Genomic DNA, 19,332 nt, shown 5'->3' with positions numbered 1-19,332 from the left:
AAAGGCGGCATGGGCTCCAAAGGCGGCATGGGCTCCAAAGGCTGCATAGGCTCCAAAGGCTCCAAGGGCTCCAAAGGCGGCATGGGCTCCAAAGGTGGCATGGGCTGGGGAGCCTCTTCTGGGGGAGCAAGCACTAGACCATGAACCTCGGGTGGCAAGCCACCATCAAGCCCATTCTCAGGGGGCACTCCTAGCTGGAAAGGAGGCATGGGATCAACCTTTATCTGGAACGAAGTTGAAGGCGCAATGAGTTGGAAATTGCTCTGGTATTCTCCTGCCTGCATATTCTCTTGCATCAGCTCCTGGGAGTGGGTCTTCTTGGTGTGACGAGTGAGGTGGTCTTTGCGCCCAAATCTCTGGGCACAGAACTGACACAGGAAGTCCTTGCATCCTGTGTGGACCACCAGGTGGCGACGCACATCTTTCCGGGTGTAGAAGCATCTATCACAGTGGTCGCACTGGTATTTCTTCTCCCTGGGTGCCTGGTTGGCCTTTTCTTCCGCGTGAGACTTGAGGTGGTCCAGCAGGACCTCCGTGCTCCCCAGCTCTAGGGTGCACACGCCACAGGTGAGATCGCCATTGCTCGCCGAGTGCAGGGCCAGGTGCCTCTTGTAGCCCAGCATGGTGTGGTACTTCTTGCCGCAATCGTCACACGCGTAGGAGATCTTGTTGGGATCGTGGGTCTGGAGGTGATTCTTCAGGTGATCCTTCCGGTTGAATGTCTTCTCACAGTGAGTACACTGGTGAATCTTCTGTGGCGAGTGTGTGGCCATGTGTCTGGAAGCAGAAAGGAGGACAGTTTGCAAGAGAATTATTTTATGAAGGAAGGAAGGAAGGAAAGACAGAGGCAACACTATCAAGATGCCTACCTGTTATTTTCTCTACGTCTTAGCGACATTTTCACTTATAAACTACTTACTCTTTCTATGTTTCCCCTATGGATACAACATTTTACCATTTAAAAAAAAAAAAAAGCTAAGAACCACTAAAAGGCAGATTCAACTTTATGCCTAAATTTCCCTGGTATCAATAGATTTAAAAAAAAAAAAAAAAAAACCACGGTTATGAAATATACTTTTCAGAAAGGGGTTAAGTAAGTATATGATACTTTCCAGAAGTTTCTGAACTACCCAACTTGACCCAATTTGCCTAAAACTCCTCGGTGCCATGTTAGGGTGGTGCCCCTCACAGCTCTAAGGCGTTCTCTACTGATTAAGATTAGTTTAGCTTGTAAGCCAGCCCTGCCTTTATATTCATCTCTGTTATCATAGATGTTATCTTTATATTCATTTATCGTATGGGATGGCATAGCCATCCAAGGCCCCTTTGGAGTACATTTTAAATCCATTCAGCAGGTAGTTCCCCTCAAGTTGCTTCAGGGTGCTCACTCCTAGGAAGACATCCTTAGAGTCCAATCTGCTCTGCCAAATAAATCAGCTATTCTAGTCCTTGGTTGTCTCTTCCTAGTAGATGTTTAATGTACTGGGACCCACATTCTCTTTCTGGTTAAGCAAGTCACCTGTTTCACTTCAGGCTCTGCTTATAAAACGGAACTTAGGTGGCAATGGTCGGGCACTGGATGGTATGTGCCCTATCACCTTTAAGATGAACCCAAGCAGCCTGGCCTCTTGGTTCCTTGAAAGTGGATGGCCTCTGGCCAGGGAAGACAGCGGGGCTGGAACAGGGACAGTGGGTCTTGGATAATGTCCACTGCTTCCTGCTTTTGGCCTACTTTCCACCTTGATAAAAACAAATCATTTCTCCCCAACCACTACCTCTTCAACAGCACTTCAAGCACCCGTTTGACTTCCTGTTGTCTTTCTAACTAACTCTATTTACTGAGGTAATCTGTTGCCCCACTGTGCTTTCTCCCCAGGTCTCCCATAGGACCCTGAGGTGGCCCCACTGAAGCCACAGCTACCCTGTGTGTTTAAATCAGGATGTCCTCATGTACACAAAATGAGTCTATACTAACCAGGGAGCCCCTGACACAATCAGTGCACATGGTTGGGCCCTGGATGCTGTTACTATGACAACTAGAAAAGGATCTACGACTGGAGACATTTGAAATGTAAAGTACAGAAGCATTTTCAGTCATATTTTAAACATCAACTTATATTACATTATCAGTGATGGTGTTGTTCTTAAGGTCAGGAGCATCATTTATATTTTCCTTTTATCTCTTTTAAGTACCTTCTTCGGAAGTACCCCAAGATGGAATGATAATGTAAGGCTTCTACCACTCAGAGTGGAAGTTGGGTTGCTAATTCTCTCACCTATGCATTTGAATGTGAGCTGTCAGCAAGTTGAAGCTTGGGGGATCATTTTGTGACGATTAGACACAAGCAATACCAAGAGACGTATACAGACAGCATTCCCTATCAGTCAGGCTGTCGTCTGATTGTGTAGGTTTGTCAATGCCGTGGTATTACCAAACTACATTGTGGACAGGATGTACATCTTAGGTACCACTTCCCTAGTAGTGGCAAGTACATAATTGACACTAGAGAAATAATTCAGATTATATACCAACTCTCTTTTAAAGGATTCATGTGAAAAAAAATCACTGCTTTGGTAGATCGTGGATCCTCTGAAAGTCTAAGGAATGTACATACACAAAGTCTAAATACATAAGTGAATTCCAGGCGCCACAGTCATCAGTGGCATACCGGACACTCCAGTCATCACTGAAGGTAGGGCTTTAAAGAGTGCCTCAAAGGCTAAATGCACCCACACCTTGCCTTCTTTTCCCCTTCAGTGAGAGCCCTGAAGGCCTGAAGAGACACTTAAAGGCCCAAGTAAAAGTGCACCCCCTTCTAAAGCCTCTCACCTCATCAGCTTATACTTGGAGACGAAGGCTTTGCCACACTCAGCCTTCGAGCACTTGAATGGGCGCTCCCTGGAGTGGGAATAATTGTGAATGGTGAACTTCTCCAGGGTGATGAAGGACTTGCCACATTTTTGACAGCGGAACGGAGCCATGGCCTTTGGTTCTCACACTTTCTTCTTCAGATGTGCTGAGGAACTGCTGTGCCATTTAAGCCCAGACAGAAAGAAGATAGGGAGCCACTACAGCCTGACTCCAGAAAAAACAGCACTACAGCCTAGCAGCCAGGAGAGATCCAGAGCACAAGAGCTGGGTGTCTGCAGAGAGAAGAGGAACAGATTTCTCACGTCAGCTATTGGAAAACTGTATCCCCCCACCACCACCAGCATCAGCACCACCGCATTTAAGCCTGCAATCAGAATGTTCCTTTAAGAGGCTCAGATGGGCCTGGCACCCCATCCTCCCTTCTTGCTTCCTGCCCCCTCTGGAGCCTCTTGTGTTCTGGTGGCTCTTGAAACACTCTTCTAGTAAAAACTGCTACCTCCATAGACTCAAGATCATCAACTTTATAGTTTTCAGCTCAGTATGAGACTCAGTTGACTCAAGGGGTTCGGGGGAGGGGAGGGACGCAAGCCTCCCTCTTTGTGTTGTAGTGCGTTATTGGTTCACAGTGACCACCCCTTATTCAAACCATGAGCTTTCCCTCTTCATACACCGTGAGCATAAGAGAGGTTATTTCCAACACCTGTTTAAACTCTCTGAGGATGGGACAACTTCATTTGGATACATCTCAGTGAATTTGTTTGTAAGATTACTATGCACGAGGCCCAGTACAAACAAGAATATGGGGAAATGGAGTCTAGTTGCACTGATGTTGTGCACCTATAAACCTATAAAGTACAAAACTCTCCATTCCCCCTCCTAGCTAAATTAGCCAGTAGGGAAGACTCTGTAATCCCATCCACCCATTTGTCAATTCAGATGCATAGACTGTTTGCAATGTTTATCTAAGGAAATTTATTCTCTCCAAGTCTTGCTTTAGGAGATCACCAGTAGGCCCAACAGAACTTTCTAAAATGGAAATGTGATACAATCAATTGCTCTCCCCCAACACACACACACACACACACACACACACACACACACACACACTACAAGTATCCTGCTGGGAAGCCACAATATCTTAAGTCAAACTTCAGCAGCCACAGGCAGCTAGTAGCTACTGTAGGGGTGACAGAGGCAGACTCTTAAGAGTCCCTGTCAAGAGATGAGGGGAAGGCTGAACTTTGCATGCACATGACTATGCTACTGACTAAACTTCAGGTGTTCTGCTGAAACACAGGGCTTTCGTTCAGCTGTTTTATTAGCACGGGGGGGGGAGGGGAACGAGGTTCCCCAATTCATATTCCAGTTCTACCGTGAATCCCAGCATCTTGGTTTATATAATCACATAATGTATGTGAATGGGCTGTGGGGAACGATCAACTGAAACAACAATGACATAATCTTTCCATTTGTGATTATAATCTGAAGGAAAAAAAATCACAAAATATATGGTATTTATGGAATAAAGGCCAAGTGCCATGGTACAGCTAATGGTTCCTACCTATTGAGCTGTGTACATGATGGAACAGTGACATGGTGGCTACCTCTCTATACACCTCCAATAACTCAAAGTAGAAGGAGCCAGCATGGACCAGACACGTGCAGAAAGAAGATAAGAAGCGACAAGAAGAACAATTGTCATTTCTCTGCAGATGCAACCCTTGGCTGAGTCACTGCTTATCAATACACCATGGATAAAGCAGAAGAACAATATTTTTTCCATTCTTACGGCTGTCCCTTGACACTACAGCTTGTCAGCCCCATTCTCTTGTCACTTCTTCCCTTGATTGCAATTACCCAACAACTGTGACTTCATTCCCCACCATTTCCCCTGGGCCTTCCAGGACTGGGTGCAATCAGAAACAGATGAGGCTAGGATTTACTCAAGAGTGAGGCAGATTTCCTCCAGCTTCAAGTTCCCCAGACAGATAAAGCTCCACACAAAACAAAAGTCTCTCCAACACCTTATACTTAGCTTATGTCCTTCAAGAGCAGCCTTTCCTAGAACTTTGTCTCTTTTGCTTTTTCTGGGTTGTGTTCATTATGCCCAGCATAACGCAAAAGGCAAAACTCACCCCTCAAACATAGAGCTAATAAACCACACCAGTGGGAACATTCTTAATCCCTGTGGGTAGTCTTTTAGCGATTCTCAGTTTCTAGTATTGATATTCTCCTCAACATCCTTGCATATAGATATCCATAGGAACCTAGAATTACCCAGGTTTGCACTGTTTTCCTGACACAATCAAAACGTCCACCAAGAAAAGGCTAGTCATGTAAATATATATGCTACCTCTCAACCACCCCTTACCTAATTCATACTAGCTGTATACTGCTAATTCTAGTCCCCCATTAAAGTTTGATGTGCTTAAAATAGACTGTCTACTATCTAGAAAACTATCTATTTATATATAATATATATACATATATATAAAATATATATATATTATATACACACACGGTAACAGGCAGGAAGACTGTACTCCCTGGGGGATAGAGGTATGCAACTGTAAAACGAGAGGTCAGAGCACAGATGTAGACCCAGGACTTCCCCAGTGCTGCAAAACACAATCATCTAATGGGGAACAACTGTTTTACAGCATTCTCAAAATAAACCAGGACTTCTGCCTCCTGTTTCCATTGTCCCCAGTAACACAAAGTGAGGCCCACAAGTGAGGAAATGGGATTTCCATTTTGGTCTTCCAAGATGGATATTCTAAGTTGCTTGGTTCTTCGGGGGTGGGGGCGGGGTTGCTTTTGAGCACTACTATGCTACAGCTTAGTAGCAAGGGTTCGGAGTCACGACTTCTCTCTCACATTTTTAAGGGGTCCTAAATTCGAAAAGAGTTTAAAGGGCATCCCCCCCCCAGGTAAGAAGAGAGAGAACCCCTCCAGGGAGCTGTCATCCCACTTAAATGCTGACACTGACCTATCTCCTAATCCTTGTGCTACATATCGTTTGCCTGTACTTCATCAGATGAAAATGGATGATTCTATGACAACGTTTCTTGAAGAATTTAAGCAGCAAACAATCTACACAAATTAATCTCAAGTGTGTGTACGAGTGATAACTTAATAGGTCCTGTCCCAGAAGTCAGGTTGCTCACCAGTTGCAGGGGTTCATTTGTAAACCTATTTAAGTCTTCTGTCAAGTATATTATGCTTTACTACTAAGATGTTAGTGCTAAAATCCCCTGACATTTGAGCTAACACATCACTTAGAAAACACTTGCCTGCAATGAACTCCTAAGTTGGCTCTGCCATGTCTACAGACCTCTCTCCCATGGCCACTCAAAGGCAATCAAGGCCAAAGATCAGCCCACTGGGTTATTTCCTTAATGTGCGACATTCTCTTGTAGCGACTGTGTTTTCAGTCCTGGAATGTGGACAATCCCCTGTCTGCCCTGCAAAACTCCTGTTTCTTTCTCTCCCCCAGATGGAGGCATAAAGACCTCTCCCACACGGTGGGGTTTACTCAGCAGGTTGGCAGACACTCCCCACCTACATCTGTCTGGAAATCTTTCACTTAAATTCACATGCATTGGTGGGAACAGCTCCACTACCACCCCTGGGACAGTCTCCCCACGGCCAGCTGAACAATCAGGTTTGCTGCCTGTGGGCTCTTTTCAACTGTCATTAATTGTTAAGCCAGTGACTAGAGCTCTTACTCTCTTAGAAAGGGGGGCCCATACTAAGAAAGCCAAAGGGAAGTTTTTTTCCATCTAATATTCAAGGTTTAAAATGCAGGGATTAATAGAACTGATTGAACCAAGCTTCAGAACGCCAAATGCACATGCATTTTCAATGGAACAACTGTTTTCAGTTCACAAACAGTGTGACTATGATAAACTCAAGATGGGGACTGACTTCACGAAAGTTACTCTGCCTGCTCTTGAAACTCTACTAAGGACAAGTCCACAGGGTCCAACTGTGCTACTGGACAGTGAGGCCCATGTTGATGTCCCCTCCCTAGATGACAGGGCTTCCAGTTGGTTTTCTTTTGCTTTTTGTTTTTATGAACCACTACTCAACTGTAAAGGTCTAAGAGAGAGTGATGGATGGGGCCAGAGATATGTAGACCAGGTAGGTTTCTGCCCTGCCTCTAAAGAGAGAATTGGCTTCAATGTCACTGGGCAAGCAGGCTACTTAGATTAGTTCCTGGGAAAGTGCAAAGAGCACATGGTGTTAGTAAAGAAAGAGTCCAGAGGAAAAACCCTGCAAAGAACAGGAGTTAATCCTTCTGGTTTAGGTCTCAGATTCTTTTTTTAAACGGTGCTCGGGACACCAAGGAGACTGAAGTACTAAGTTGCTGGTGTCCTCTGCCTCGCCATGGAAAAGATGGGACACACCTCAACTCTCTATGGGTGGTCTGGGATTCTGTCAGAAAGCTCATCACATGAGCACACGAACTCATCAATGTTTCTCTTCCCTGGGGTAAACTGATGAAGTTCACCAGCCCTGGGGTCCACACAAGTTTGTTTTCTTTGAGGCAGGCTGCAGCCAGCCTGAGCCTTCCCCCTTGGCTATCTATTTAGGGCTGTAGAGGGAGAAGGAAGCCTGTGAGAACATGAAGCTCCCAGAGCCCCAGAGACAGAGGCCTCTTCCCATAAATTCCCCAGCCTTGACCTTGCAGGGTTAGGCTATAGTAAGAAAAATCAGCAAATGAGAATTGAGTCTCATTTTACAAAAACGTATTAGAATGCATCTATGTAACTTGTGCACAGTGGAAGTATAAAGGCGACCCAAACGGCTTAAAAATGACCACCTTTTGGTTGTCCCATCCACTGGTAAAGTATCCACTTTTTACAGACAGGAGTTTTCTTTGTTATGGTTTGTTCAACTCTTGTGTGCTAATCCTGGGTTTGAATTTGTACAAATGCGTACCTGGGTGTCTGTGCACGCAGGTTAAGAAACCAGAGCGTAGAGCCTGAGAAGGAAACAGGAGATGGGGGGGGGGGGCAGAAAGAAGAGAATATAATGGAATTGCATGGCAGGAGATGCAGGAGGGGCTGCCGGATGCGTGGGGTGGGAGCGGGAGGAAGGAGAAGGGAGGGGGGAGAGGGGAGGAAGGGGCACTAACTAGTAAGGACAAAAGTGCGCATAAAAATGTCACAATGACTACTTTATACGCTACCTCTACAAACTAATAAAAGTTTTTATCTAGCAGGCTGAAGATACCGTCAACCCAGTAATCAGGGAGTTTATACACAGGAAGGGAGAAAGGAGGAAGAGGGAACAATGGCTGGAGAAGGCTGGCAAAAACCACCTCAGCTGGAATGGGAAGTATAGGAACCTCAAAGTGCCACAGAGGAAGGAGCCATGCAGGCACAGCAGCTGCTGGGGTGGGGTGGGGGGTGGGGTATCAGGGGGCAGAGCATAGCACCTATCGCTACACAAGTCACATGAGTGCTCTCTGTCACAGGTCTGCACTCCCTCACCCAACACCATTGACAACACCCTTCTCCTCCCACAGAGTGGACGGGGGGGGGGGGGGGGGGGGGGTGTGGAGGGAAGAGGGAGCTGGGGTGACTCCATTCTGACAGTCTCAGCTGGTTCTGAGGGATGAGAGGGAGATAGGAGAAGAGAACCCACGAAAGGCTAGCTATCTTTGCAGACCCTTGTTCCGCCACTCAGCATCCATCACACGTGGAAGAAAAGGACAACTGTCTCAAAGGACCCGCAACGGATAGGCCCACCCAGAAACTACAAATGCCCGAGTCCCAGATCAGCTCGGAAGCTGGGATGGGTCATCTTTGTTTTAGGATGACTATTTCTTGGTGGGGACTGGGTAGCCCCCGTGTGAGATGAGTGGCGGAGAGGCAGCTGGACGAGCCAGACAAAAGCCTTTGCAATTAGGAGCACATAGTCTAACGTCAAAGTCAGGGGTGGAGACTGCTCCTTTGTGACAGATGAGAACATATCCCCCACTCCACCCTCCCTGTAAATCCCTGCTGGCTGGCCTTTAGACCTCTGTAGGGCCACCATTCTATAGCTGATAGGCCATCTCTTCCCTTGTGATTCTCAGAACCGGGCACGGGCAACCAACACTCTAATTAGCAGCATGGCCTTTTGTCCCAATAAAAACCATCCTTTGGGGACAGAAAAGAAAGCCTGGGTCCTTTCTAGGAAGTGAGGGGGTACAGGTTAATACTGAGAAAAACAAAAGCCATCTGGGCTACAATGTGGAGAGGAAGCTAGATCTATGAGTTAAGACTTGCAGGAAGAGACTTATAATCTATACTGTCCAGTGGGGATTCTCAAGGCTTGGGTGGGTTGGGCGACCTCACACAGTGATTTCACAAGATAAACAGGAAAGGGCCAAGAATGTGGACACCTACACGTCTGTCAGATGGCCTGGGTGATCTGAGGGTCTAATTTTTGATGCTGAGACACTATACAGCCTGAGTTCCGCTTGTTTCTGAGTAGACCGTTTATACACGAGGTAGACAAAACGGAGGGGCTGTGTGTTGTCAGCAGAGAGAGGGACAGAGAATGGTGACATGGAGCCCAGGTTTTAGCCTGTCTGGAGGCATGAGGTGAGAGAATGAGGTGAGAGAGAAAGAGAGAGAGAGAGAGAGAGAGAGAGAGAGAGAGAGAGAGAGAGAGAGAGAGAGAGAGAGAGAGAGAGAGAGAGAGAGAGAGAGAGAGTGAGTGTACAGACTAGACTGGAGGTCCTTCAGGCCTATGAAAGCAGACTTAGGGAAGGGTAGTCCTTGGAGGTCAGGGCCTGGCAGCCGCAGACTGCCTAACAGAGAGGCCATCAGTCATGGTGCCCTCTTACAGGACTCTCTGAAAGGAGCAGAAACTCCCAGTGAACCTTTCCACAGTGAGTCCAGGACTAGAATCACCACAGGCACACATTTGACAGGCACTTAAAAAAAAAAAAAATGACAACGTGTGTGCTATTATTTTTTTTTTTAAGCTCAAGCAATGGATGGCTATCCAGAACCTAGACACTGTGATTTGAAAAAGTAAACTTTCTGTATCTGCAAAGCAAGCTGTTCGTGTAGAAAAATAAATGTGAAATGCAATAATATTTAATTATCGCACCTTTACAGTTCTTGTCTGATTCTTTGTTGTTGTTGTTGTTTTTAACGCTAGTAAACATTTTATTGGGTTTCTGCTTGTCTTTTTTTACTGGTATGTAAAGAAAGAAGGGGACATTTCTAAGCTTCTACATGAGGGGAGGAATATTAGGGAATGAGGGAGAAGGCTTAAAAGGAAAGAAACACTAACTAGGCAGAACTCTAATACATATTCTCTCTCTCTCTCTCTCTCTCTCTCTCTCTCTCTCTCCCTTATGTCTCCCCCTCACCCCCCCCATTCATAGCTTTAGGTCCTTTGTTTGTGTAACAGACCATTACAATCATATGCACAGTGCTGTTCAATGGGAGAGGAATGTGAACTCTCTAAGTAGCCGTCCTGGCAATCCACATGTGTGGTCCCTCCCCCAACACAGTGGGGCCCCATCTGCCCTCCTGAGCTCCTATAGGGCAGGCAGCCAGCTTACAATAACCCCACCTTCCCACTGAGGCATACAGGCAGCCCTTTCCTGGGAACTGAGAGTCTCCTCTAAACCTCTCTGCTTTCCCCAGGTTGGTGCCCATCCTGGCTGGGCCTGTCCCCTTTGACCCCCTTAAGACAGGTGTCTCCTAAGCTGTTTTCTTTCTTTAGCCTGTGGGCTCTCCTGAATGCTAGGCAGACACATTCCAGATCTCCCTGTTATCTCACGCACGCGCACGCTCTGTCCTCTGAAGTCACGTGTACTCTAAACAGAAGACACAAATCAAAGATTCCGCTTCTCTAGCCACCCCAAGCTAATCACAACTCCTCCGGGCCTTTTTCCATTCCTGACAGATAATGGCTGACCCTCTTGGTATGAACTTTCTTGAAGTACCTTGGACCTCCATCACATCCCTGCATTCCTGAGTTTGCCACGTGCTTCCAAACAACTTTTGTTTTTTTTTTTTTTTGAGGCTGTGTATCCCTGGCTGGCTTGGAACTCCCGTAGGCTTTGTACTCCAGGGTTCCAATTGCCCTCTGCTTGCCAAGGGCTGGGATTAAACACATGTGCACCAGCACACCTGGCCCAAGCACTTCTTATGAAGCATGCCCAGATAAGAATAATTCTTAAAGTTTCGTACCTTCTGCGTAAGCCGGCAAGTCAGCTGTGAGGCAGATATGGATGGAGTTCTGTAGAAGTCTGAAGACTCAAAACCTGTGAGAAGAGACCTTGGACATCATCAGAGAATGAAGCTAGAATACTCTCCCATGATTCTACCTCCCAAACCTTCTTTTGTGAGCACATGCCCCCTCTCCGCGGTTCCCTACTGCTTTCTCAAGCACCTCGATAGATGGTCTTCATTTAAAGTATATCCTTTGTCCTACATGCAACTGGAATAGAACTCTGAAGCTTCCCTTAGCTTTTCTGACCGTGGGTGGGGGGCGGAGGGGGGAATGAAATTGCTTACACAAGGTATTCAAAACAGCACTCGGAGGAAATGGTGTTTCTTTTAAAAACAACAATATTAAAATGCCATAAAGCATGTATGCAAATCTAGGCAGAAACAGAACTTGAAACAAAATTATGAATGGAGAGACAGCAGCAGCTAGGTGAGACGCATTCTTGACAGTTTTATGCAAGCATATAGATTTAGCAAATTTGCAGTACAGAAAAGGCAGACATCTCTAAATTGAATATGCAGAGAATTGGGTACTGAAATGACTATGCATTAGAATGAGCAAGAAAGGTTTTGTTTTTTTTGTTTTGTTTTGTTTTGTTTTTTGTTTTTTTAATAGTTGGGTTTTTTTTTTGTTTTTTTTGTTTTTTTGTTTTATAGCAGATTCCAAGGCCACTTCACAAATCAGCACAGACTGAAACAACATGATGGAAGCCCTGAAAATTGTGTTCCCCTAGTGTTCACGTGCCTGGACCTCATACCAACCATGGACCACTGAATGCTGACACACATTTAGAAACCTACAATATCCCTGTTCATCAATGCATCTGACCACTTGGCCTCTCCCAAGTCAACAACTATTCTGCCAAACTGATTTCCTTGCAGGGAGAGAGGCTGCCTCAGGGTTTTCTTAACCATTATGGAGACAATTGATTTTGAGAGCCAGTTCTATCTCATCTAATGGTTTAGTCACAGGACCGCCTGCTCACTTAATTTGATCAAAAAGGCTGTGTCCGTTTGTTTAGTATATAAACACCCTTTTAAATGCAGCTTTCTTTAGACAAGTTTAAACAAACAAACAAGAAAACAATTAAATACAGTCCAGAAAAAACCATGGAGGTGACCGTGTACTTGTCTGAACCTGTTTGTTTTCTGTCTGTTCCTCGTTCTGCATGTGTAAACAGACCGTGTGCACGGATTCATCTCATTTCAAAATGTTCTACACCAACTATGATCATTTAATTGGGTGGTCCCCCCCACCCACCCAGAGGCCTGTGGTAACTCTTTTTTTTTTTTTTTTCAAGAGATTTAAAACACATGAAAGCGACAGAATAAAATTAGTCTGAATGACTCTTCATTGAGTCTGCCCAACTCCCCAGTAGACAATACCAATCTGAGGATTCAGAAAGGGGGGGGCTTGCTTCTGCTGCCCAGGAAAGGGCTTACAGAACATGAGGTTCGCAAGCCAGGCAGTAGAGTAGCTTGGCTTCATTGTCAAAATATTCAAATCATCTCCAAGAGAAAGCCATTCTTTTCTGCCTCCAACAATGCTTGGCAGCAGCGGACACACACAAGAGCTTGCTCTTCTGGTGCAGTGTGAAGGGCTGTGAAAGAGGATTGCCCTAGCAGGGAGAAGACCAAGCTACTCAGCCTTTCCCACCTGCCCACCCAGCACTGCCTCACATACACAAGCTTCAACAGTGCTGGGGGGGGGGGACCTAGAGCAGGCCAGACAGGGCCCCCACAGAGGACAGTCGCATACTCCATGCAATGGTGTGATATAGCAGCGATGAGACCATCCTTTGGCAGGATGCTACAAGCAGACTGCTTTGCAGGCCTTAGATTTCAAAAGCTGAGGAAGAATGGTTTTCAAATGTCAACTATTGGAGGAGGAGGAGGAGGAGGAGGAGGAGAAGAAGCAGCAGCAGGAGGAGATGAAAATGACCCTGTGAAATTAAGCTATGCTAAAGCGGTGACTCGGAGTTCCAGAAGAGCAAGAAAAAAAAAAAATCACATTTTTGTAAGAAGGGAGTTTGGCATTCGGTAAATAGAATCACATTAATTAGTTTAAATGGATTTTTAATGCCACTCATGGACAACAAAAATGGAAGCTTCATCAACCTAGAGTGTATGATTTCTAGAATGCCCTTCTGCCAGTGGAGTGTGTTTACAGTTTACAGTGTGCCTTTTGCTCAGTTAATGAACTGGGTTTGCTGCTGACCGAACATTCACAGAAACTCAAGGTGAACAAAGACATTTCTTCCATTTCGGCTCGCCCACTGTGAGATACTCCTGGTTTGATCTAAGCAAATGCTTGAAATCTTTAGTCTAAGAATGTGCACGAGAACGAATTAGACAGTGCCAGATGCTGTAAACTGTTCTAAGTTTTAGTAAAGATTCCTCTTGCTTAAAGATGTGTGGGGTTTTCTTAGGAAACTCTCTCACTGATTTGGAAACTTACAAAGTCTTCTCACAGAGATGGATCATAAACCGTAAGAGTCTATCTTCGAGGAGACCTAGGAGAGACAATATTCTCTTCCAAAGGATGTTATTTTAAAAAGAGGCAGGCTGACCAAGGGTCACAGGAATTTTAGTAGATTTGGGGGCCTCATTTCTGGCCTCTGCACTCTTATTTCAGATCATCTTTACATTCCCCATTCACAAAACTTAAGGTTTCAAAGAGTTCCTGAGTTCACATGCCTCCCAAATCATTATCTTCAACCCTGAACTTTCTTAAAACCCTGAACAAAAACTCCTTCCTTCCTGCTGTTTCCCCTCCTGGCTCCGCCATCTTCTAAGCAGAGGCTTCCCCTGTAACCCTCCTGGTGGGTCCTGTCCAGTGCTGTACCACCACTGTATAGTCCCAACCACCAGCTCTTGAATGCTCACCAGACCACGGCAATGTTAAGTCCCTAGCAGCCTGGGCAGTCACAGGAGTGGCCCCGTGGTCCTGTTCCTTTACTTACTGACAAATGGAGGCTTATAAGAAGGCTAACTGGCCTGGTAACTAGCAAGCAAGCAGCTGAACTACAGAGTCAGGAATTCTGTCCTGACTTTAGATTGGTTTTTTGGTTTTTTGTTCCCCACCACCACCACCACCTGATCAGGCTGCATAGATCGAGTGGTGTCTGTCTCTCAAATCTGTTTTCTTTTTCTCCCAGTTTGCCTATTTATTGTTCGAGTGCCTTTCTTATGGCCCTAAATCAGCATGGTGCGTAACAGGTGGAAGGTTTCTAAGCTTTCATATTTTCTTCCAGCTGAAGGCAGACAAGACTTAAAGTCTCTTTGTTAACATTTAAACCCACCAGAGAAATTCGGCAGGACTTGGAGTTTACTCCAGAAGGGAGGACAGATAGGAGGATTAAAAAAAAAACAAAACCAAAAACCCTCTTTCCTCCTACTCTGTGTAACCCCAAACCCAGTTTAGAAAGGAAAATGCAGTCTGTCAGTGCAGCAAGGGGGCCCTGCCTGGAAGGACTGGGCTAGGATTCTCTGACCAGGCAGCTGTGTGGGAGCACCCCTTCGAGGGAGGGAAGCCAACCTTCCTCCGCCAGGTCTCCAGCCCCCACTTCCAGCCCTGCGAGCTCAGCCCAGACAGCTGCAAAGCCTCAAGTCATACAGTGAGATATATGGAGGGCAGAGGGTCAGTTCCTCACCTTTCAGGCGCCACGAAAATCTCTAGGTTCGAGGAAACACTCTGCCAGTGTAAGCAAGGCACCTAAAACTGACCTAGAGGGCATTCCTTCGGCTGCCTTCCTGGGGTTATACTCTAGCATGCACGGTGGTTATGGGGAGTAACGATCTTTTTAACCTTGGACAGGGAGATTCAGATTGATGGGTGAGGCCTCGGTAAGGAGCCAGAAATCTTCCTTAGAAGTGTGCCTCTTCTCTACCCTAGCTAGGAAATCTGGGACTGAAACCAATCTGTCACAAACAAACAACAAAGGCCACCTGGGTTTGGAGAGAGAAGCTTTGGCATTGGAGGGTGCTGGACCTCCAGTGTTTAGTACCCTGGAGCAGATAGAGCAGGAGATGAGAGACAGGGGGTTGCTGTAAGAGTATACTCACAAGATTAACTCCTCTGACTCCTATGCAAATACCTAGGGAGGCAAAGGCACACAGTGTTATTTTAAGCCTTTAACTGAAGTTCTAAATTGCCAAAAAACCAAACAAACAAAAAAGGGAAAGGAAGCCCACTTGGAAGAGGCGAGAGGTAGGCCAGTAGGAGTTGCCGGCCAAGATCTAGGAAACCGTGTTTCCTAACCTAGGTAGGCCTCCCAGTCAACAAGCTGGGACAGGGGGCGGCCAGCTGATTTCCCTAAAATGAAAATGATGAGACCTGAGGTACTTCGGGAGAGAGGTGATTCTATCCCTACAGCAAAGAAAATAAATAACTTGGAACAGATGTGTTGATTCAAAGATCCTGCAGTAATAGGTACTTGAGATACTAACGACCTAGCTGGGTTTGGGGGGGGGGGATACTGCTTTGAGTCCAATCATAGCCTCCAAGCAAATTCCAGTTCAATCTGTGGCTGCACGTCTGAGACCTATAGAACAGGTTTATGGAACAGTGACCGTTCACAGAGCAGAGTTGGCTAAGATGGTCCTGGTGTGTAGCCACCTACCTTCCCATCTGGGGTAACAGAAAACCTTGGGGGAAAACAATGGGAAGAATGCTAAAGAAAGGACCAGGCTACTATTCTGGTGGAGAAAGAACTTTCCCATGGCTTCCTTGAAACATCAACCAGCCTGGCGAACAAGAAGCCAGGCGTCAGGACTGTGGAAGGGCCATTGCCACATGCTGGTGCCTGAGGTTCACACTGGTCTCTGTGTTCTTAGCCTGGCTCCCCTTCCTTCACAATGGCCCTGTCAGCGTCACTTTTTCTAACATGCTAAGGCATCCATCCCTGTCGCCGGCCTCTTTGGGATCCCTCAATCGTCTTGTTAGTTTCTGTCAACTGCAACCAAGAGACCCGTCTAATCAGAACCACTGAAGGTTCTTAATCAGGAAAGCAGTGTGTTCGGGCTTGTGTCACAGAAAGAGACCACACACAGCAGGCACTGGCTACTCTTTCGGATTCATCACTGCTGTACATTACAACAGGTAAGTAGCAATTCCCATGGGGTGGGGGGTAAGGGGGGGGACACCACCTCCACCAACGAAAAACTGCCCATGGTAAAATTAGTGGAGCCTTTCTTTCTGCAGCTCCTCTGTAACACCATTTGCAGAGTTTCTAATCTTCTCTGAATCGCACACAACCAGCAGCTCTCCCGCACACTGGGAATTGAATAGACAGGGCCAAACGAGAAACGTTTAAAGAATAACAGCAGAAAATGACGGAGATCTTAATGTGGCTCCAATTTACACGGTGATTGTATGTGTGCTTCATGAATCACTTTTAATTCCTGCCACTGAGACAAAAGGAGAGAATTTTTACCTTGGTAAGTGCTACATAATGGGCCAATTACGCTATTCTCTCAATGTAGTACGTTTGTTATGGTGTAAACACCCATCATTTCCAGTATTGTTTTAAATACCTGGTAGGGAAAAGAGCTACATTGGCTAATTTTAATAATTTTCAATATTCTTCTCCAAGGATATCCACTGAATTCGCTTTTGCTTTAACCAATAATGGAGAAGGGAAACGGTTTTAAATATTTATTTATTTATAATGTGTAGGAAGGTTTGCCTGAAATGTATATAAATGTATTATATGTGAGCCTAGTACCCACAAATGTTAGAAGACACTGTCAGATGTACTGGAACTGGAGTTATGGTCATTGTAAGCTTCCATATGGGTGCTAGGAACTGGGTTAAACAGTAAGCATTCATTACTGCTGAGTACATCTTACCAGCCCCAGAAAGTAATTTTAATGATATTCTTTAGATAGTATTTTTAATGCAGTATCATATTCAGTGACTGAAACCAATGACAAACGGGCTTGGAATGAATTGGTCTTACATGTGTCACCAGGCCACTCCAAAAACACAGTGCATGTGATGACAACTTCTTTAGTGTGGGCTTCAACTCAGAAAAAACAAAGACAGCCGCAAGACTGACCAGGGAGTGCTGTGTGGGTAGGCGACAGCTTAGTGAAGGCAAGGCTCACTGTGCAGAGCACAGAGGAGAGCCAGCTGACACTGAAGACAAGAGGCCACATCAGGAGTGACAGCAACCTTAGAGGGCCACGTAATTAAAGAGCCAGAAAAGGCACCGCTGGGGAGCTGAAATGCTGTGTGTGGGTAGAGGAGGAACACATGAGCTCAGGAATGCCTCTGTCACATGTCACCCTGTCACATCCCAGCCAGGGGTCAGTCCTGAAGTGTTCTCAGGTTTAGAGAGGCAGTAAGCAGCTCCGTGAAGAACAGTTATGGGATCAGATCCCATGCCTCCTGGATTCTGCCTAATGCCCCTCCTCCCAGGCTTCCTGGGCTGTGAAATGGTGACAATGATCTACCTAGTTAGAGCGCAAGCCCCTTGGCAGAGTTGTTGATGTGAGAAGAATGCAGTAATTGGGTGTGGTTTAGAGTCCTATGAAATCAAAGTGGCTGCACAGGATTAGACTCTTCCTCATTTTCCACATGGGGTGGATAAGGTGTTGTTGTGTGGTTGTTGTTTCTTCCTTTAGCAATGAATTCACAATCTACAATGGCAGCAAAGCAAGTGAGACACACTGCTAGGGGAGGTTTTATTCTGTATTATCAGCATCTCATAGAATTGAACCATCTCAAGTGCAGGCTTTATCTATCTCAATCGCTAAATTCGGTCAAGTGAAAGTCTACAGAACTCTTAATTAAAAGCCTGTTCATATTCTTAGGGAACATATCTACACAGGACACTCACTAAGAATTTTTTAGAAAGGAATGAAATCAGAGGCTGGCCCCAAAAGGGACATTGCCCTATGCTTTTAAATGCCTCCTCTCTAGAGGGGCTGATAGAGGCTCAAAAACTTACTAAGGCAAATAAATAAAATAAAATAAAAAAAGTGTTTGATAATGCTCCATAAAGCAACAGCAACAGCATTGATCAGGTTCAATAGACCAATCAGGTTTTCCTAAAATGTAGTATTTGCAGTGGAAAGCCTAGTTAAGTAGTTACATTCACAGGATGTACAGGGAGCCATCAATCCCCATTCAGCCAGCCACATTTACTGAGCCAAGAACTTTGCTGGGCTTGAAGATATAAAAATGAATAGGACGCAGCTGCTTTACCTCTAGCTAAAAGAATACACCTAAACAAAGAGCTCTGGGGGGATGTGTTAAGTGCTATGGTTGAGGTATGCACAAAGGGCTGGGGCCCGAGGAAGGAGCCATAAATTCTTTCTGGGAAACCAAGCAACAAGCCAGTGAGGGAAGAGAGCTAAGAAAGGGTGGGGCATTTCCTTGCGATAAACTAGAGCTCCTACTTTACCATGTTCTGAAAAGGAAGGTAGTTAATTTTAAGATTTACAAACTATTGTTACTCCAGGAGCTATCTCTGTCCACTGTCTCATTTGTTTCCGACACACTCTGCGGACATTCTCAACCGTTCTGGGACTAGAAAACAACTCCATCATGTGTAATCATTGTATCCCTGCAATAATCACAAGACGGAATGGGTCCCTGGCATGAACTTAGATCTCAAGTTCAAAGATGTTTTGAAACAAACAAATGAAAAACAAACTTTGGAGGAGCCGGCCATGCCGTTAATGCTTCTTCGTGAAGAAAAGAAGGGATCACCTGATTATATCATGGTTCACATTTGTCTTTCTGTCTGTGTTTTAAAAAGAGAAGGGCACGCTGAATGGCCGGCTACTTACCGTCATTCATTATGCATACCATATTCCTACTTATAGCATAGTTGGGACAAAACCCCCATTGTTCATTGCACACTAGCCCCAAACTTGAGTCATTCTAATGTAAGCATGAGAAACTCCCGGCTCCTTTGGGGTGAATTTCCAAATTCCTCTGTGTTAAATTGAGGTCTAATTTTTCCTGTGCCTGGTTTTCACAAGAAGGTCCATTCCACCCCATGCGCTCCCTTTCAGCTGTCAATAAACAGAAGCAGTGAATTCCCCACAGCTTTACAAAGCTAGTCAGGCAGGGCCCATTCACTCCTTCAGGAAAACAGTGCATTGATTTCAGCCAGTTCCCAGGGTGCAGCAGGAACAAAGAGATCAAAGGCCTCTCTCTCTCTCTCTCTCTCTCTCTCTCTCTCTCTCTCTCTCTCTCTCTCTCTC

The 19,332-nt window shown here is 45.6% G+C and overlaps 1 protein-coding gene across 7 annotated transcripts in view; it reads right to left on the bottom strand.

Moving 5' to 3' along the window:
• The window catches only part of Plagl1 (PLAG1 like zinc finger 1), a 41,322-nt gene that overhangs the window by 3,422 nt on the left and 18,568 nt on the right, over positions 1-19,332 (bottom strand). For 3 of the 7 annotated variants that reach the window (XM_029533053.1, XM_021221104.2, XM_029533054.1), the window contains exons 3-6: positions 15,181-15,212; positions 11,077-11,164; positions 2,831-3,144; positions 1-777 (exon numbers count right to left, since the gene is read on the bottom strand). The exon at positions 1-777 is cut by the window's left edge. In XM_029533053.1, coding sequence (XP_029388913.1) covers positions 1-777; positions 2,831-2,982 — 929 coding nt within the window. In that variant the 5' untranslated portion in view covers positions 2,983-3,144; positions 11,077-11,164; positions 15,181-15,212. The remainder of the gene's footprint in view (positions 778-2,830; positions 3,145-11,076; positions 11,165-15,180; positions 15,213-19,332) is intronic. The other 4 variants (XM_029533057.1, XM_029533055.1, XM_029533058.1 and 1 more) reach the window with 3 other exon arrangements.

The sequence above is a fragment of the Mus pahari genome, chromosome 21, assembly GCF_900095145.1.
Source record: "Mus pahari chromosome 21, PAHARI_EIJ_v1.1, whole genome shotgun sequence".
Lineage (NCBI taxonomy): Eukaryota > Metazoa > Chordata > Mammalia > Rodentia > Muridae > Mus > Mus pahari.
Note: the sequence above shows the minus strand (reverse complement) of the source record. Positions and strands in the feature narration are given on the sequence as shown.